Source organism: Nestor notabilis, unplaced genomic scaffold (genome assembly GCF_000696875.1).
Source record: "Nestor notabilis isolate BGI_N333 unplaced genomic scaffold, ASM69687v1 scaffold8971, whole genome shotgun sequence".
NCBI classification, from domain to species: domain Eukaryota; kingdom Metazoa; phylum Chordata; class Aves; order Psittaciformes; family Psittacidae; genus Nestor; species Nestor notabilis.
Genome location: NW_009914213.1, coordinates 90,640 through 109,759, shown reverse-complemented (window position 1 = coordinate 109,759; position 19,120 = coordinate 90,640). Strand labels below are relative to the sequence as shown.

General features: G+C 37.1%; 1 protein-coding gene across 1 annotated transcript in view; it reads right to left on the bottom strand.

The window, feature by feature from the left end:
- LOC104412742 (A-kinase anchor protein 6-like) overlaps nt 1–19,120 on the bottom strand; it is a 91,466-nt gene that overhangs the window by 24,798 nt on the left and 47,548 nt on the right. The window contains 1 exon segment of the mRNA XM_010023544.1: nt 6,319–6,534. Coding sequence (XP_010021846.1) covers nt 6,319–6,534 — 216 coding nt within the window.

Here is a 19,120-nt window from a genome sequence, read left to right as displayed (position 1 = left end):
TGGGTCCACCAGCCAATGCCGGCTGGCTGCAAGATGGACCCGCTGCTGGTGGTAGCACCTCTGGGATAACCTGTGCAACAGCAGCTGCAGCCAGAGAGAGGAAGCCTCCTTTGGGCATATGTGAGAGAAACAGGCCTGCAGCCAGCCAGGTCAGTGACAGAGTGCTCAAGGCACTGGAGCAGACACTCCCCTGCAGCCTGCGGTGCAGCCCATGGTGAGGCAGGCTGTGCCCCTGCAGCCCACAGAGGTCCACAGCGGAGCAGATATCCACCTGCAGCCTGGGGAGGATCCCACACAGGAGAAGGGGGATGCCCAAAGGAGGCTGTGACCCTGTGGGAAGCCTGAGCTGGAGCAGGCTCCTGGCAGGACCTGTGGCCCGTGGAGGAAAAAGCCCACACCGAAGCAAGTTTGCTGCACGACTTGTGACCCCATCAGGACTCACACTGGAGCAGTTTGTGAAGAACTACAGCCATTGGAAAGACTCACATTGGAGGACTGTCTCCTGCAGGAGGAAGTCCATGCTGGAGCAGAGGAAGAGTGTGAAGAGTCCTTCCACTAAGGAGGAAAGAGTAGCAGAGACACAATATTTGATGAATTGACCACAACCCCCATTCCCCATCCCCCTGCGCTGCTGGCAGGGAGGAGGAAGAGAAAATTGTGAGGAAAGTTTAGCCCAGGAAGAAAGCAGGAGTGGGGAAAAGGTGTTTTTAAGAGTTATTTTTATTTCTCATTACCCTACTCTGATCTGATTGCAATAAATTAAACTGATTTCTCCAAGTCGAGTCTGTTTTGCCTGTGACAGTAATTGCTGAGTTATGCCCCTGTCCTTATCTCGACCCCTGAGTCTTTCAGTGTATTTTTTCTCCCCCATCCAGCTGAGGAAAGGCAGTGACAGAGCAGCTTTGGTGGGCACCTGGCATCCAGCCAAGGTCAACCCACCACACATGGCTTGAAAAAATGTTGCACCAGTGAATTAAATTCAGAGAAGTGAAGAGGAGACACCATGGCTAGCATTATTAAAAACTATTTTCTTTTACAGAGAGCATCACAGAAACAGATAAATAGAGAAAAAGGACAAAGATACCAGATCAGAAGCATGTAGTATTTTTAAATAACTTGTTTTTCAAAGGGCATTATAAAGAATGAAATGGAGAGGAAGCTGGAAAAAGTCCTAAGTAGAGCTTTAAGCAGGCTCTTCAAGTCCTAAGAAACAAGCTTGTGGAAAAGAGAGAGGTGCCTTTTTTTTTTTTTTTAAAGTGAGCTGTCTCACCATTGCAGATTTTCCCAAGTCCTTACAACTCTAATTAAAATGTGGTAATTGGTTATGTTACCTCAATTACCATGATGCATGGACATTGATGCAAAGCGACACCAATTGAATCCCTTGGGTGTTATACCCCAAGGCCATCCCATTTATTGTGGCCTTATTATTTTCAATTATGTGACTGGATGTACAGCATACTTTCAAGCCAATACAAATGGGGGTTTTGCTGGACGTACAGCGCAGTGTACACATGGCATGACTCAGGAGAACAAGAGAAATAAAGATCCTTTTTTTCATAAGCATAGCAATGAACTTAGTGTTCAGAAAAATGAATATTTCAGATATTTTCAGGACAAAGTGAGAATTACAACACTTTAGCCCAAATCTCCTTAGCTCAAAATCTCCATTTTAAAAGCATGATTAATATTGTCCCTTCAATAATTAGCCCTCTCTGTTGAATAAGAAAAGAGACTGACTGCTCCATAAAACGGATATGCTTCTCATTCAATGAATGAGCAGTCTGGAGAAAAAGCAGTTTCTCCAGTCACCAAAAAGGCAGGAATATTGAACTGCAACTGAAGACATAAAATCCACTAGAAACCACACTTTTGTCTCTCTCCTAGCCACAGCTCTACAACACTTCTATATACTATTCCACAGTCACCTCACTGTAGCTTTCTACAGAGGCATATCTGACCTGGACAGCACATCTCCAAACTGTGAACATCTCTAGCAGCTGGAATAATCCAGTGGGGCTAAACACATAACTTACATTGGTTACACCACTGGCTGAGCAAAAGATTAAAAAGAATTGCATAAGACAACTGAACATATTCCCACTTTAACTGCTGTAAACTTGTGGCCATGACCATGACTGAGTCTGTCTCAAATCTTTTTTTAACTGTTCAGTCTCCCAAGTAGATTAGACCCTCTAAAGGAAAGTGCATAGTGAGTTAAAGCTTCTCCAGCTGTTGAGCAGGAATTTTAGATGGCAATTTTGGATTTAGTTGACTAAGGATTGTTGCTATTGCTGTTGCAATTGTGAAACAGACTCCTTTTTCTTTTAAGATGATTGCTAGAAGAGTCTTGTTAGGCAAACTATAAGGCATCTGTGTAATTCTGAAGCTAAAATTTAGGTGACATATAACCTTATATCAGCAAACTATGGAATGATAAATCTGGTGGAAAAGAATGTACCACAAAAAAACCAGATGGAGGAAATAAAAACCTCTTTTGCTAAAACAGATTAGGACTGCTTCCAGTAACAGACAAGTGTCCTACTGTTTTTTAAAAAGTTATTGTTTTTTCCATTGTATGAATATTTCACTCTTTATAGCTAGATTAACCTACTGAATCTAACTACATTTCAGCATTCTGGAGTGATTCTTATTGATAATTTCACAAGCTAGACATAACTTCTGGTTTATGAGAAGGACATATTTTGCCAGACTTTAGGTGCTTGTACACATGTTAATATCTTCTTGTTATTCGTAAACTTATGGTGCCCACTATTGCAAAAGTTGAGCAAAATCAAACGTTGTTGAAAACCATCAATGAAGACAAACAATTCAAAAGAAACATAAAAGCCTTTTGTGGTTAATTCCAGCATAGCTTTGTAATGCTGTAAGTGCCCAGATAAGTGACTGAATATAAAAAGGGGCAGAAACAGGACAAAGGAAGATCCCAGTACACAAATTGAGAAGACACTAGAAGATGCAAGTGACTCTTGTTTTATATGAGGCAATATAATCATTTGGGTTATCTTATTTGCTGTCAGCAAGTCAGATACCATGAATGAGTCAGATGCCATCAGGGTATAAAACCATCTCATTTGTTTTCATAAATTACAGTATTCTGTGGGCAACTACAAATAAAGACTTGTTACCAAGGGATACTGTTTGTGTGCCAGGACTGGCACACCATCAAATACAAAGAGATAGGGAAGCAGAAGAAACAGTTCTGGTGCCTACCCAAGAAATGACTACACAGGAACTGAGTGAAAAGGAGTTTAGGACATGCCAACTCAGGCAAGGGAAGACAAAGAAACCTGAATCCTGCAGTGGCTAGGACATCTTTAAATGTTGAGAATACAGATAGCTTTAATAACATAAGAAACTTGTAGATGCTGACATACTTTATAGGATCCTATTATTATAAACAAGCCCAGGCTGAGAGGTTCTGAAAGAAAACAGCCCACAGTGAAATTTAGGTGAGCATCATGATAGCTGCCATTTCTCAGCAGAATGATACACCTCCTGCCTGGTGAAAGTCAACTAAGCCCAGCAAATAACTCCAGACTACCTTAGGCAAAGTGGAACAAAGCAGCATGCACCTTGTGAAGTTCCAAACCTTCAGACATCAAGCAAGGTGCCATATCCTCACCATGCCTCAACTCCTGATCAGTTGCAGTCCCAAACAGAAACACGAGACTTATTTCTGTTTCAAGAGCAGCACATGCTCTTATTAGCTCATAACAGTTTATTTAGAGTAACTGCAGGTACAAACAGCAAACAGCTTTCATGTGGCAGCTGCCCACATGCAAAAGGAGATCACATGCTTTCACTAAGGTAACTTAGACCTCTTAGTGTTCAGCACTCTCTAAGCTATCACAAATGCAACTTGTTTCTGTTCCAAGTTCAGTAGAAGAGATGGATGTGCTACAACAAAACTACAAGTTTTGTACATGAAAAGGCAGTTCATCATCTTTGTGGTACTTCACCTTTCAGAGAAACACAGTAGAAACTCAGTCCAATCTCTATTGGGCAGTTATAGATCCAAGAGATACTCAGCTGCTAGCAACTAAAATTCAGGATTCAGAGAACTAATTTTTGGTTTGGTTGCTTAATATTGCACACACTTGGTTTTGAAGCTCCAAAACTCAACTGTTTTTATTACTACTGGTCAGCTCATTAAACATTTTGTATATCACCAACCAACAGTTTGCTAGAGCTATTGATGTAATATATTAGTAACGTGACTAAAAATATTTTGAAGATGGACCTATCACAAAAATATAACCAGCATTTCTCAAAAGAATTAAAAAGCTTTATTGTTCTAGTTTCTTTATGAATCTTTTCTATTCCTCAGTCTCATATTTACCCCATTTCTATGCTTTTCACTAGACATGAACAAGTCTTTTTCCTTACCTGCTTCCATTTCTCCTTTGTAGATAGATGATAAGATAAATTCAGATACCTGCAGGTCCAATGTCTGGACTCAACTAAACTCCTTTGCATCTAACACTGCTCTTCTGCCTGTCTTTTAAGTATCTTCTTCTTAGAGTCCATTAACATGAAATAAATACAGACAAAATGGAAGTTTTGTCCTGTCCTCCCCATAGCTCCTCTTTTCTTCATGCCCTATTAGTATGACTGTTCTCCCTCTGGTAATCTGCATCAGTTGTGACATCTAGAGCTCTCACTACCTCTATGAGAGGAATCATTATCATCAGTAAGATTTGACATTTTTCTGCTTGTTGTAAGGTAAAAGCTCTTAGCTGGTCTCCTTGTTTGTTTCCAACAGCATTCCTCATTAGTCAATATTTCCCTCTCTGCATATAGATGTATAAGGAAAGGCTGAAAAATAATCTTTTGTCTATACCCTTGTGCGAGCACATGTAGCTTCATCATTTTTACATTTCATCCAACCAAATCAAATTTTTGAGGGATTAACTGCCTCTCCTCAATTATCTATACTTCTTACATTGTCACTTGACTACTAATATGCTTACAAAACCAACATTGACACTCCATCTCTTTTCTATGATGTCTTCTTTCCGTGTTACCTCATACAGAGACACGCCCTGTTTGACCCGTCCTGAAAGCTTATTCAAACCCATTCCTTCTTCAAGTCCCATTTCTATCTCAGTATCTGAAGCAAAGCAGCCAATAAAACAAACAAGTAAAGGTGCACTCCTACTTTATAACATTTAGTAAAGGCAGAACAGCAACAGATTATTGCTACCTTCAACAGTTCACTCATCCACAGCATCCTTCTCACTAACTCACCATTTCTTGGCCCATTTAGACTAATAGTATTTTCACTTAGGAACCCACAGTATTTCTGAACAATGTTTTGTATGTCTTCATACTACACTACCCTAACTGCACAAGAGAAATACAGCTTCTGTTATTTTTGTAGAGGAAATCTAGCAAAAAGAAGTTAAAAGTAGCATTTCACTGTTAGATAATTTTAGGAAGCATATATGTGTCAACCATTATTTTCCTTTTATTTGCTTGATATAAACCTAAAAAATTATGTAAGCTAAATACGTCACATTCTCAAATTTCATCTAGGCTCTTCAGTATATGCACTATATAGAGTTATCATTGCTGTCAATGTAGCTGCAGTATACAGACTTCAGCATTATGATAGTAGCACAACACATGCTGAGCCAATTCATCCATTGCAGTCAACGGTCTTACAGTAGGGATTATTTTGTTCCCCTATGGTTGATTGTTTAAATGTAGATACTGCTTTGTAATGTAGTTTTATGCTGTAGAAAATCTATCTAATTTATGCCACTTAATGGATGGTTTAAGCAGAGTGCTCTTTTGCCTCATAGGAATCATTTCCCTGAGATAAAAGCAAATTAATGCATTTTACTTATATTCAAATAACACAGAATTGTATATTAATCACATACTCATGGCATTCTATGTGAAATACAGTTCTACTGCTGGGATGCTAATTAAAACCAGTCTTACTTACACAGAAAATTATTTCTCTGAAATATATTTACAATCAGTGCAATATGTCTCTGGGCCCAGTTCTGTTAGGTACTGAGCAACTCGGCAACAGAAGACTGTTTTCATTATTTGACAGGATTGGATGTGATGAGATTAAATATCCAGCAAACAGGAAATGTATACTGTGAGTTTATCTTAGTAATCAATTTTGTCCATAGAATACAATGCTTTGTGAAAAACTAAGGCTTCAATTGTTGGCAGTAAAGACTAGGAATAGCATCTTCAGACAGCAGAAAACACACTGAAAAAGTTTGTCTTGTGAAGAATGAAACCACATGAGATATTTTTAAAGCAAGTATCACTCACTGAGTCTTTTTCCAGTCTCTTCTGTAGTCTAGTCTGCCACTGGACAGCTTGCATGACAATGGCTTCCCACCTCCTCTCAAGGTTTACGATTATCAGCTGCATAGACTGGTGATCTGCATTTAGGTTGCAGGTCTCTTGTTCATCCAGGAGGTGCTGGCATAATCGCAGTACAGAGGCTACCCCACGACGTCTCTGTTTGATCTCACAGCATAAAGACTGCAGGATAGACAAACAACAGATGTCAGTGTGGAGTACCGTGCAGATTAAACCATTAGCTATTATCTGACATTTAATGGTGCCCAATCTCTGTTTTACAATAGTTTTTTTCAGCTCTTCCATAAATTCCCATATTTAGTGGCAAAGCTTAGAGTTTTATCTTCAGATAAACAGTCACAATCTTAATAGTACAGGAGTAAAGCTACTTTCAGTCTTCTTCAGACAAATGCCATACATATCTAACTGTCTTAATAACGTTGAAAGTTTTATGGTGTAGACTAGTTTATTCTTCCTTTTTTTGCATTCAACGGGGACACATCTGAAATGAGTTACCCTTACTGTAATCGGATTCAGAAATTCTTCAGGAAAAAACAGGGGGGTGTGTGTGTGAAATGTAGTCATGCAATAAGAATATATGTATTTTTAGAAAAAACAATAGAAATTATGGGTCATATGTACCCTGTCATAGAAAAAACCTCAAGGAAGGATAAAATTCCGTATAAAGTTCTTTACAGATATTTCTTGTTTTCATAAATTGTTTCCAGGGTAGTTCTAGATTCAATTAAATGTAGCAATACTATGATAACTGTATCCTTCTTAAGGATTATTAATTCACTGCATTGATTTCATCATACTGCTACCAAGAATGCAGCCTGACGTGAACTGCATGATAGGAGACAATCGCTAAGCGCTAATATTGCTGAATATTGATGGGAGTCAGGATATGTTGGTTCTATGCCAGAAACCCAAGTAACTACACTGAGAAGCTTATTCAACAGCAGTATAAATAATTCACCCTACATGCCAAAACTAAAAAGAGATCTACCACCTGGAAGCAGTTAATGGTATGGGGTGCTTTTGAGCATGGTTTTATCTAGAGTCACACTCTACCACCGTTCACCATCAAATCATGATTTTATTAACTCATAACATATTTTACTAATAGTAGTAACTATGAAGCAGTGGTACAAATGCATTTGAGGATGACTGCTTCAGCCCACCTTTTGAACCCTATACTTCTACAGCATTGCATAGTTCAAGAATTCAACTATTAGCACAGGCCTGTGCTATTCCTGAATTTAACACTGTGCTCCACACGTGGGAGCTTTCCAGATGATTTAAATTGTGACTTGCCAACATCTGTTTCCCTCTGTGGGATGCTATAGATGAAAGTGCATGACCCCATAAGAAAATCTGAACTATCTTTCTATCTTTTTTTTTTTTTTTGAAGACAGGGTTTTTGCCTTTAAGCTTCCACTTAATTGTAGTAAGAAAACAAAAAAAGCCATCACACCTCTCAAAGCTGCTCACAAGTGTTAACTGATAAAAAATCAGAACCTGCCCTCCTGAATATTATTAGCTAAACAATAACATTCTATAGAAAGCAAATTCAAGTTCCAGATTTTCACATCACTTTTTCTTTAAAGATTGGTATTTATGCTAGAAATATTGTACCTCAAAGGAGTATTTTGCTGTTAGATGTGCTTGATCAATAACACTAAGCTGAAAGTCTGAAGCAAAGCATCAGTATACACATCTAAAAATGTATCTTTTATTTGCCTATTGATAGTGTGCAAGCAATTTTTTTTTCCAAAGCCTTCAAGAGAAATGATGATTAAACCCACAAACACAGCTGAATTACTAATTCACTTTCACTGGCACAATTGGGCCATTCTAACAGTTAACAGATTGCTTATTAATCAACAAGGGTAAACAAGACAATGCAATCTCATTTAAAGCGGAAGTTTTAATGCCTAAAAGTATTAGTGTTCAAAATGTTAATCCCAATAAGGCTTCATTAGAAGATGTCTTAAAATGATTAAGTACATTTCATTGTAAAGTACACTGAGTAGTATATTAGCAGGTGGACATTTCATACAGATGTTCCACTTATTGATATAATGTATTCTATAGCTATTTAAATTACCCTAACTCTGTAATAGCTAGAATTCTATTACTTCTATAATGAGAGAACTCCATACCTTTAATATTTCTGAATTTTAAATAAGGTGAATGACAAATTCCCAAACCACTATTTATGGCAAAATATGACCAGGAATTTTATTATTCAATTTATACCAGAGCTGCATTTTCACTTATGTTTCCTGAACTTGCCCTTATTTATTTTCCTAGAGTCCATTACTAGTTCCTTCATAGTTCTTGATGTAACCACCATGTCTGGCACATTTCCTTTCTCATATTGTTCATTAGACTAATGTCAGAAAAAAACCAAGCCAACCCAAAATATCTACCCAAAGATAAAGCCAGGGTCCTTGTTTTACATTTTATAACAGCTAAGCAATTCAGTTTTATGGAAGTGACGTAAGTTATACACTGATAGCAGTCAAATCTATGTAGATATGCAATAATTCATGGAAGTCAATACAGAATATGGCCCCACAACATTAACTTACCTTGAACTATCTGATTATGCCATCTTTTATAAATATTGTTCTTTTTTGATACAATACCATATCATATGATGTGATAAGGAGTATTTAATTCATAAGCCTTTATAAGTGAGGCCTTTACATTGTGTTACCTTGAAAGCAGAGCTGCAGCAGCCAAGTAATTTTTAATTTACATCAATATTACACCAGCATAACAGTAGCTTTACTGAAGCTATTTCTGATTTACATGGCTGTGACAGTACAATTAGGCCTATGACACTTTTGTTTCAACTTTATTTTGTGATATTATAGTTAATATTAAACTGGGGAAGTATGAAGTGCTTGTATGTAACTGTTGAAAGAGTTGGCTATAGCAGCAATACTTTAAAAGTCAGAGAACTTAATCATGTAAAGGTATCTTTAAACCCTATATAATAGCACTAACAATAATTAAATTAAGCAGTATTAGGGTGTGGTATACAGTGTCGTAAAGGAACACAGTAATTGCTATATCCTGTGACAGTGTTGTATATCCGCCCATGTTCTGATATTGTTAAAATGGCATGCTGGTGTAAAAACCTCTCAATATGCCAATTGTACATGCAAAGTATGCTTCCAGGACCATGGCTACTTTAATTATTTGCAAGGTGCATTCTACATTGTGAATTAACAGCTATAATTCATGATTAAAAAAAAAAAAAAAAAAAAAAAAAGCCAGACGATGAGTATCTATACTGAGGCTTGGGCCTGATGCTCTACATCTGCTATAATAAGCTACGGGGTACTTGACAGTTCAGAAAATTAGGATCTGATCTAACAGTAGACTGAGGAGCATCACCTAGGCTCACTTAGTCTTCTGTGTGTGCAGATTTGCTGAAGTACAGATTAAGAGATCAGACACTTTTGATTGTGGGTCCTCACAAAATTGTGTGTCCTTTGAGCTGCAGCAACTGTAAATACAATCCAAGCCTTTGCAAACATAAGAGAAACACTTTCACTTAAATCATTTACAGTGAGACTCAAATTAATATATTTGACGTTTTTGCTGCAGGCTAAGACTATACACAGTAACTGCAGCTGCTGAACTTGACTTTGTGTCAGAGTCCTCTGCTTTGCAATAGATATCCTGATAACATTGAGGTGTTATTTGTTATAATGTTATTACAAGTCACAGTTTCCCATGCTGAGAATTCTTGTCTGCAGTGCTAGAATCTTGGAAGATTTTTCTTCCCCCTGCCTAGTCTTATTTTCGGTGCTTTGAAGTTATCACCTGCATAGCTAAAAAGGGCTAGCTGAAACTACTTTCACAGCTTGTTAATACCATGCCTTAAATCATCTGGAAAAGCTCCTGCTGAGTCGAATGACATCAAACAGTCTTCCTGAGCCATGGGCTAATGACACTATCTATTGGGATGGACGTAGCCATGATCTGAACAGAAGGTGCTCTGCATAGCTGTGTGACTCCTAAGTGATTGGCATGTGACCAGAAACACATGTGAGCTTTAGGCAGAGCCAGAGCATATGGGAAGCATAGAAAGATGGGAAGTTCAGGAATACTAGAGCCCCTCAAGCACCAAAACCTCCTCTATCCATTCCTAATACTTTCTGCAGCATATCAATACCCGAGCTATGCTGCACCACCTGCTTTGCACAATTGAAGGATATGGATGGGAAATTGGCCTTCCGAAACAACGCAGTAGATGTGTTGGCTACTGAAGCACAGCTCCATCGAGGTTCTTAAACACATATTTTATAAGAACCATTTAAAAGTCTTAAGGTTTTCAGCAACTTCAGTAGTACTACTTGTTCTTAAAAATAGTTTAAAAGTCAGCTTATGATTAGTTTAGTTTATTTAAATCCACATAAACCACATGTAAACACCACATGACATGTTGAGATATGATTTATGTAGCATCATTTATTACATACTGTTTGGGAATTAATTCTTATGGGATCTGAAGGTATTTCAAGCATTTCCATCTTTCCTGCTTTCACTTTACAATTAGGAGTAATGAAGGTCCATGTAGACATGTTTTGAAAATAGAGCTTTGAAAACAGTTGGAAGATGGTAAATAGTAACTTATACAGATGAATTTTCTTTGCGCTTTCAGTTTCAGAGGAAATGCCAAGGTGTACTGAGACAAATGCTATTTCTAGGCTTATATTGTGTTTCTGTGTATAGGCAATACTGGGTGTTTTTAGGAAAATGAAATAAGATTGACTTCAGATAAATCTTGAATGAACAGATCTAAGAGAAAGTTTCTGTCTAAACTTGGTCTGTTAAAGGCTTACTTTTTCTCCTTGAAAAGGAGAATGTGGGTATGTGAGGGAGGGAATGATACCCCTCCCTCCCTTGCAACAGTTGGTGCTTGATAGAAGACAAAATGAAGATAGAACCATTGTTATTTAGTACAAAAACCATATGCAGAAATTAAGGCAACATATGAGAATGGAAGCTACCCTTCTGAGTACAACAGTCAAATTACAACTCTTAAAAAAAGTAATTTGCTTTCTGATTTCTGGCTAGTGAAGCATTTTGGTTTTCTAAAGTGCTAATGCAAAATTTCTAAGTATCACGGCTAACAGCATTAACACATCAATGAAGGGAAAACAGGAAACAATATTCTCACAAATGTTGGGTAGAATGTAGTTTTCAGTGTTTTGTGTGAAATGGCAATGCCTGCTGGAAATTCTCTTGTCTGGGTGATGCATCCCTATATTTCAAATTCCATTCTTACAGCACATTCTTACAGGTGAAAATAAGAATTTCTGCTTCTGAATGAGAAAGAAACCCAATAATTCCTGCAAAAATATTAGTAAGAAAGTAATTCCTCAAAATAAAAAAGCTAAATGACAAAGAAAGGAAATGAATGATGACTTGTCACTTTTTAGAAAAATACTGCCAAAACTATGTGCTTTTGCTGATTTCAAGGTTAAAAGAAAATGTCACCTAATACGGGAACTCTACTCCGTTGCATACTGTGGGACTTAATCTATACTGAAGCTAAATATTCTATAAGTATGCAGTGAAGTGCAAAAAACAGCAATTGAAAAATGACATGATTAAATGGCACAACATGCAATCATTTGCTCTCAATTATATCAATGTATCTTCTTCATTTCAAGGAGTCAGGCAGAAATATTGTTTTTTAAATGCCTCTATTAAATTGGGCACCAATAATAAAATAGATGAGAGTCCTAATAAGCTCATTTACGTAACATACATCACATACCACAAAACTATTCTCTCCAAACGGGTTTGTTCATAGATTTGTCTCCTGGTTGTCACCAGTCTTGGCTATATGAAAAGATTTTAAAGGCACAAGGCCTGCAGACCATTCAGTGGAAAACCTTTGTACTTAACTCTTGAGAGATCTTTAATGTTAATTATGGAAAAAGTATTGATATAATATCTTTGCTGTCACATTTTATTATGATGACGGTCACAACAGAATCTGGGACTGACATTTTAGAAATATCATCTAATTGCAAGTCAGAAATACAGACTGACAGTTTGAAGTAGAATATGACTTCTTTCAAAACAGTGAACTGGTTCTTTTTATTTAAAAGCCCTACTTTTAATAACATTACAACCACTAAATTGCTACATTGATCATAATCTCTCTGTAACTCATTGCTCAGCAAAATGTTACAATATCTCTCTTACACTACATTCCTTGTGAACTGTCTGTTTCTACACATATCAAAAATGGCAATGAAGAAATAGGAAAAAATACTCCATTTTTGCACTGGCTCCAAAAAGCTATGTAGGCGCTTACATTCTACATATAAACGAGTGCTTATATTAATTCATTAATTTCACTAGCATTAAAATTTGTGGGAATTTGTGCATATTTGCAATCAATAATGCAAACAAATTTATTAATAAGGTAAATACATTTATTTTAAAATAGTATTCTAAAAGTACCTGTGTTCTTTTCTATTTTTCTCTAGAAGTACAATATATGCATTAAAACCAGTACTTCTGGGCTCATTCCATAAAAGCTGCTATTATATCTGTACGACATTCTTTAATTCCTTTGTTCTATTCCTTATGCTCATTTAAGTACCTCAAAATATTTGTTTGGAAGAATATAGTTCAATGGTCTGTTATTTAGCTCATATTCCCATGTAACTAGTAATATGTAATATACTTCTTTTCATAAATTAAAAACACTATTAAAATTCCAGACATATAAAACAATATGAAGATTAAGTTACTATAAAAGAAACTATAATAGCTTACAGATTGCTTGTATCATTACTAAAGCGCTGGTATCTATTACAGTGTCTCTCTGGAATAAAGAATGCACTTTTGGCAATAATCTGTTAAAAAAGTGCCCATTATTGTTAAGATGCTCTATCTTAGCTCTAAACTAGTGTGCAATTACAGGAAGGTAAGTTTTAAAAATAAAAGAAAAACTGTAAATGCGTCTTCCCTACTGAAATACAACATAGCTTTTCCAAGCCTTATTCTTCTTGTGTTTCATACAGGGGATTAATTTTCACACTGAAATATTTTAGAGCTATATACTACACATTGCAAAGTTGGGGTTAACTTGGTTCCAGGGGATAAGCCAAGTCATTCAGACAGAGGAGCTAGACATGGTAGCAGTAGGATTCATTTTTCTGGTCTGGCACTGTTTGTGTTTACAAGTGCCTTTGGTTTGTGCCCTCTTTTCATCCAGTTTGAGAAGTTCTCTTTCCAATGAAAAAGATCCAGAGGAAAAATACTGAAAAAAGTGACAAAATCTGCTAAGGTTTCTTTTTTGCCCACCAAAAAAGCTAAAATAAAATTAGGGAATCAGAAAGTCAGGATAAATATCAGTACTGTTGTGCTTTTGTAACAAATCCTGAACCAGACTACCCAAAAAATTCATTTGCCCATAGTGAACATTGCACAGTTGAAATTTTTGCCAGACCACCACACCGGGCAGAGTTTCGAATGAATGTGTGTGGAAATTCAAGAGATTAAATTAAGGTACAGGTGGAAACTTTACAAAATCAAGTACGGTGTAAACTAGGCTCAACTTCCAGTTGTTGGGAATTCACTTAGAATTACAACTTGAAAGAAATAAAAATGCTTTTCAACATACATCACATACTAACCCCCTCCAATTGCCTAACCATTTTAGGTATCAGAATTTCAGCCATCTTTAATAAACAGTTAATCTTTAAGAATCTTTAAAGGAAAAACTTCCTTGCATGGATGTACATCAATACCTGTAACCCTCAGGCTGAGGTTCAGATGTTAATATTGTATTTACTCCCTTTCTTAATCTAATTCTCCCACAGATGGTAGACATGCATTTTTGCTGTCCCTGTGCAATGGGCCTGGTATATTCCAAAATGTAGTGAGAGTTTACTCTATTCTGAATTACAGGAAAAAGACATCAAGCAGTGCATTAGTATTACCTTTTATGGGAAAGCAGCTAATATAATATAAATTAGACTAAGTTTTTAGAATCTCCAGGACAGGCAGAGTGATAGGAAAGAGAAAATAAACACATCTAACGAGTAAGGAAAAAGAGATTTCCTTTGGCTTTTTTCTTGTGTCACTGAAGCAAATTTAGCCTGGATTAAAAATGTACAGCTTGAGCTGCTCCAGGCTAAACAGAGGAAAATATATTATGATGCTTTCATGTGTATCTGTATAAGCACAAGGACAACAAGCAGGCTTTTCTAGAAATGGCTTTCCTCATCTTATTTCAAAATCTCAACACATCCTGAGAATGGATATGTCATTAAAACATAAAATCATTACTTTCTTTGTTTTCCCATATCTTAATCATACACACAAACACACACATTTTGGTTTCAGTTCAACTAAAAGTCCTCAACAAGGGGAGTTACTTGCAGCAGAATCAGCCAGAGCCAGGCAGCACTGTGATGAGGTAGGTTCACTCATATCTGAAGTAGGCTAGCCTACCTCAGTATCTTACTTGCATAAATAAGTTTTAGGCAAGTGTTTGCATGAATATGTTAAATTTTAAATTAACATTAACTTGCCTCCTGTAGAGGTTAGGCAGACATGCCTTTGACATGCATGGTTTAGTCCCAGGGTTATGAGAAGGCTTTAGAGTGAGAACAGAAGCAGGTGATGTGGTCAAGATGAACTATGAACAGCAGTCAAAAAGCTAAAGGTTGTCAAAAGCCCAATGTCTGGCTGAGGTGACTGTTTGTGTATAATGATCTGTCCTGGGTTCAGCTACAGCAGTCCCAGCTACAGAGGCCCAGCAGTACTCCTTATCACACTTTCAACTGTCTTTCTTCCATTGCCTGGATAACAGGATTGGGGTAAGAAGCCTAGGTAGGATGAAAGCAAAGAGGGCGCGAAACAGGCTGTCTTCCCTTCACTTAAACTTAGACTAACTAATATACTGAGGTTCCTCTAATTGTGCCTAAAACATGAAAATAAGCGACAATGTAATAAAGAGAGAGGTGTCGCACTACAAATGACCTCGCATCATCAGCCATTGGCAAAATGCACAGAAAGCCCTTCAGATTAGAGGCCAGGCCTTCAGTTTTATTCTGAGTTGAGGAAATTCAGCACTCTCAACAGACCAGGAAGGGAATCGCCTGCAAAGGACAGGAATCCACATACATACTATTTTTTTTTTCACTGACTTTATTCAGTAAGCATAACCTAAGCTCGTCTGCTGTCTCTAGTAATATGTTGCCAGCCTGCAAATCCCATTCCTGACTGACACCTCATACTTGTGATACCTAATATACCTGATAAGGATTGCAATAACACTTCAGAATGTATACTGAAGGCCTGTTCTTTTTATACTCGTATTCTTCCTCATACTGAATAATACTTTGCCCTGCAAATAATTCTACTAAAATCAACAGGTTTCCTGGCAGTATGAAATTATTTTTAGTGTGAGTAAAGGTACTAATACAGTCTACAATACTATTCCCTGTTGGGACTATGATCTATTAACTTGCTTGCAAAGATGAAACTTGGGAAACCTGTCCAGTACTGAAACCAAAATTAAGCAATGGCCTACTAGGCCAGTGATGCACCAATTAAAGAAAAACTTTGCTAGTAGGATTTAATGGCTCCAGAGAACACCGTTCAATCAATAATCCACTAATATTGGAGAGATTTGCAACTGTAAGTGCAATACTATGGCTTCAAAGAGGCAGTTATAGACAATCAAGTAAATTGTACAATCACATGCAGTAGTACAAAGTAGACCTTAATGGATACAGGACAGTGAATTTTTGTTACATCTCTTATATTTGCAGTCTACACGGTACTTGTTTCTCCATAAGTTATCCCTAACAAAGGAAATAAATCTTAGAGGCCAACCAAAGCACCAACCCTCACTGTAAATTAGTGCAAGTCAATCTTGGTTTATTTTTAGGGGAAATATTTATTTCTCTTTTTTTTTTTTTGGTCATCTTTTGCTTTCTTCTCATTTTCCTTTTCCAGTTTGATAGTAACAGAAAAGAAAGATTTTGGTTTTGCAATAAATAGATCTTCAAGGCAAAAGCAGGACAATTAGCGTACTTTCAAGGAGTCATTTGGTTGGGTCCAAAGAAGAAAATCAATTATATCTTCAATGATAATGAAAATAATAAGTGATGAAACAGAGAATGTTCTCTCAAAAGAAGCAAAGTCAGCTATTTTCACTTCTACACATCTGACTCATCTAGAGGCCATGACTGAGAGGGGAAATATAGCCCAAAGTCTGCAGATGTCATTGATGCAAAAGGTTTGGGAAAGTAACTGTAAGCCATTTGTCACCATGAAATTGCAATTTTTACTTTGTAATGCCCAGCCTGGAACAGCTTTCTCTGTAAGTAGGTAGTCTTTCATGTTAATCCGCTGGAGGCAGATGTCAAGTCTTACCAACCTACTCATAACATGAGAATTAAATGCAGACCATCCCAGTACAGTAAGAAAGACAGGGACAAGAGTCCTATTGCCTCCATTGGTGAGACCAGCTCCAGTTAAAAAAGTTGCACTGGTTTAAATAAACACCTTATTGCTCACTCAGGAGGACTAAGGGAAAAGTTTGGGCTCAACTTTTCTGGGAAAGAAATGAGCCTGTAATTAGCGTAGGAGAACCTCACAGACATTAGCAGCAAATCTTTCTGAGCTGGGATTGCTGTTGCCTCAGCTTCAAGTCCCTCAAGTCTTAAAGACATTCCTGATGATTCCTTCGGTGGGATTCATCTGAGCTAATGAAGAACTTGACACCTGAGCTTGTAATTTAGAAGCAAGTATTCTGAGGTACAGTACATCTTCTGTATAGCCGATGCCTAAAACAGGACAGATTAATTGCATCGCCAAAGTGCCTTCCCTCCCTCCCTGCCCCCAGTCACTATAAAAGAAGCTCAGACAAGATCTCTGCACTATGGGTATTTAAAGCTAGTCTTTGTTAACATACCTGTACGATATGACTATGCTGTCTGCAGAGTAATCATCTTGGTATACCAGAAATAAGGGGACAGTACATAAAACAGAACTAAGAATGACGCAAAATATGAATTAGCAGCCTAAATAATAGCTACTAGGCTATTCTCCACCAAAAGATGGTGTACAGTGTACTGCTGCATCTGAGCTCTGCTGAACAAAAGGCTCATCTAGTTACTAAAGTAACCTCCACCCCACACCCCAGCCTTAGTCCAGGAGCCCATTGCCACTGATGAATCAGGAGTGCATGCAGGTAGTTTATGACACCTCTGTGGAACTCTGCAGCATGTCAGATCTGACCACCCCTGGTGGCTAAATCTGTGTCTCTTTCTTTCCATCAGCAAAGGGAGCACTGGTGGGGCAAAATGGTTGTAGAAAACCAGATAGTGTTTATGATTAATTTTGAGATTTAGATTAATTAAAAAGTAAGTAACAATGTAAAAAAACCTCAGAGAATTCACAGTTCAAACTTCACAGTCCAAATGGGACGATGGAATGAAAGCTGCTATCTCAGATGGGACATTTAGTCCTAAATGGGAACTATAAATTGTATTAGTGTTGTCTTAAATAGACGGAGCTCATTGAAACACAAACTGAACTTTGTTTCAGTAAGTTATAAGCATATTAAATCAAAATTTGAAATACATTTGCGTATATTAAGCATTTGAGTACTCTTTCTGTGTGTGTATATGTAGTATTGAGCATCGATATTTGAGTATATTAAAATCAAATTAGAGCTATAAACCTATATATTGTACTAGGGCCAAACCCTCATATTTTTGGAAAAAAAGTGTGTAGAGCTGATTTACTATAAAGAGGTGGCTCCTTATTTAAGTGGTCTACAGAAGTGCTGCTTTGGGTTGGCAGGTGATGTAAATTCAGTCTGTGTTTGCTTCAAACCGTTGTAAGTGGCATCAGGCTACATTGGACTTTGGAATCCTACCTCTTTTTTCGTAAGATTTAATACTGTATGCCTTCCTGTTTGTTAAAATTTAATCCAAACAAAAATTGGGTAAACATTTCTTCATCTGCAAAAAGATTTAGGGCTCTCTCTTTTTGAGAAATTTATGAAAACGATTACTTTTTTCTTTATAATCTCAGAGGTATAAAAAAGATTAAAACCTGCTTGAGTCCTTTTGGACTTTCTATTGGAAACTGTTTTGCATACTTTTGTTACATGCATATTGACTTTCTGTAATTCTTTGATTGCAGCTCTGCCAGGAACATCATTCCAAAAATTGAAAAGGATCCAAAATGCAGTAGTGAAAATGATTCCTGGCACCTGTAAGAACAGCCAGCACTTTTCTCAAATCTATGAGTCTCCAGACCTTTACTCAAAATTAACACTTTTCTTTGATTTCAGTTTGGCCATAATGTTATATGCTCCCAAACTGACTTTTGTTTTATTTGATAGAATTAAGTTTAACCAAATTGTTCGCAAGATGTGCAGTGCTCTTATGCAAACGTTTCAGTTAAAATGAAAACCATTATAAGAAGCACTGATCAACTGATTGATTATTAATTACCAATGCAACCTATATGGTTTAATCAGAAAATTTAGTTGCTTTGGGTATTGGAGAAATTAGAAATGAAAGAGACTTTTTTTAAGTCATATTGCATCATCTGGTAGGCTCAGTCTCAAATTTAGTGGAAGATGAAAGCACACACTTCTGAGCGAAATAGTTACAAGCATCAGATATTTTGTACTGTTTACAAGGCAAACAAATGGCTACAAATACCTACTAGCTATAGAATTCAATAGACCATT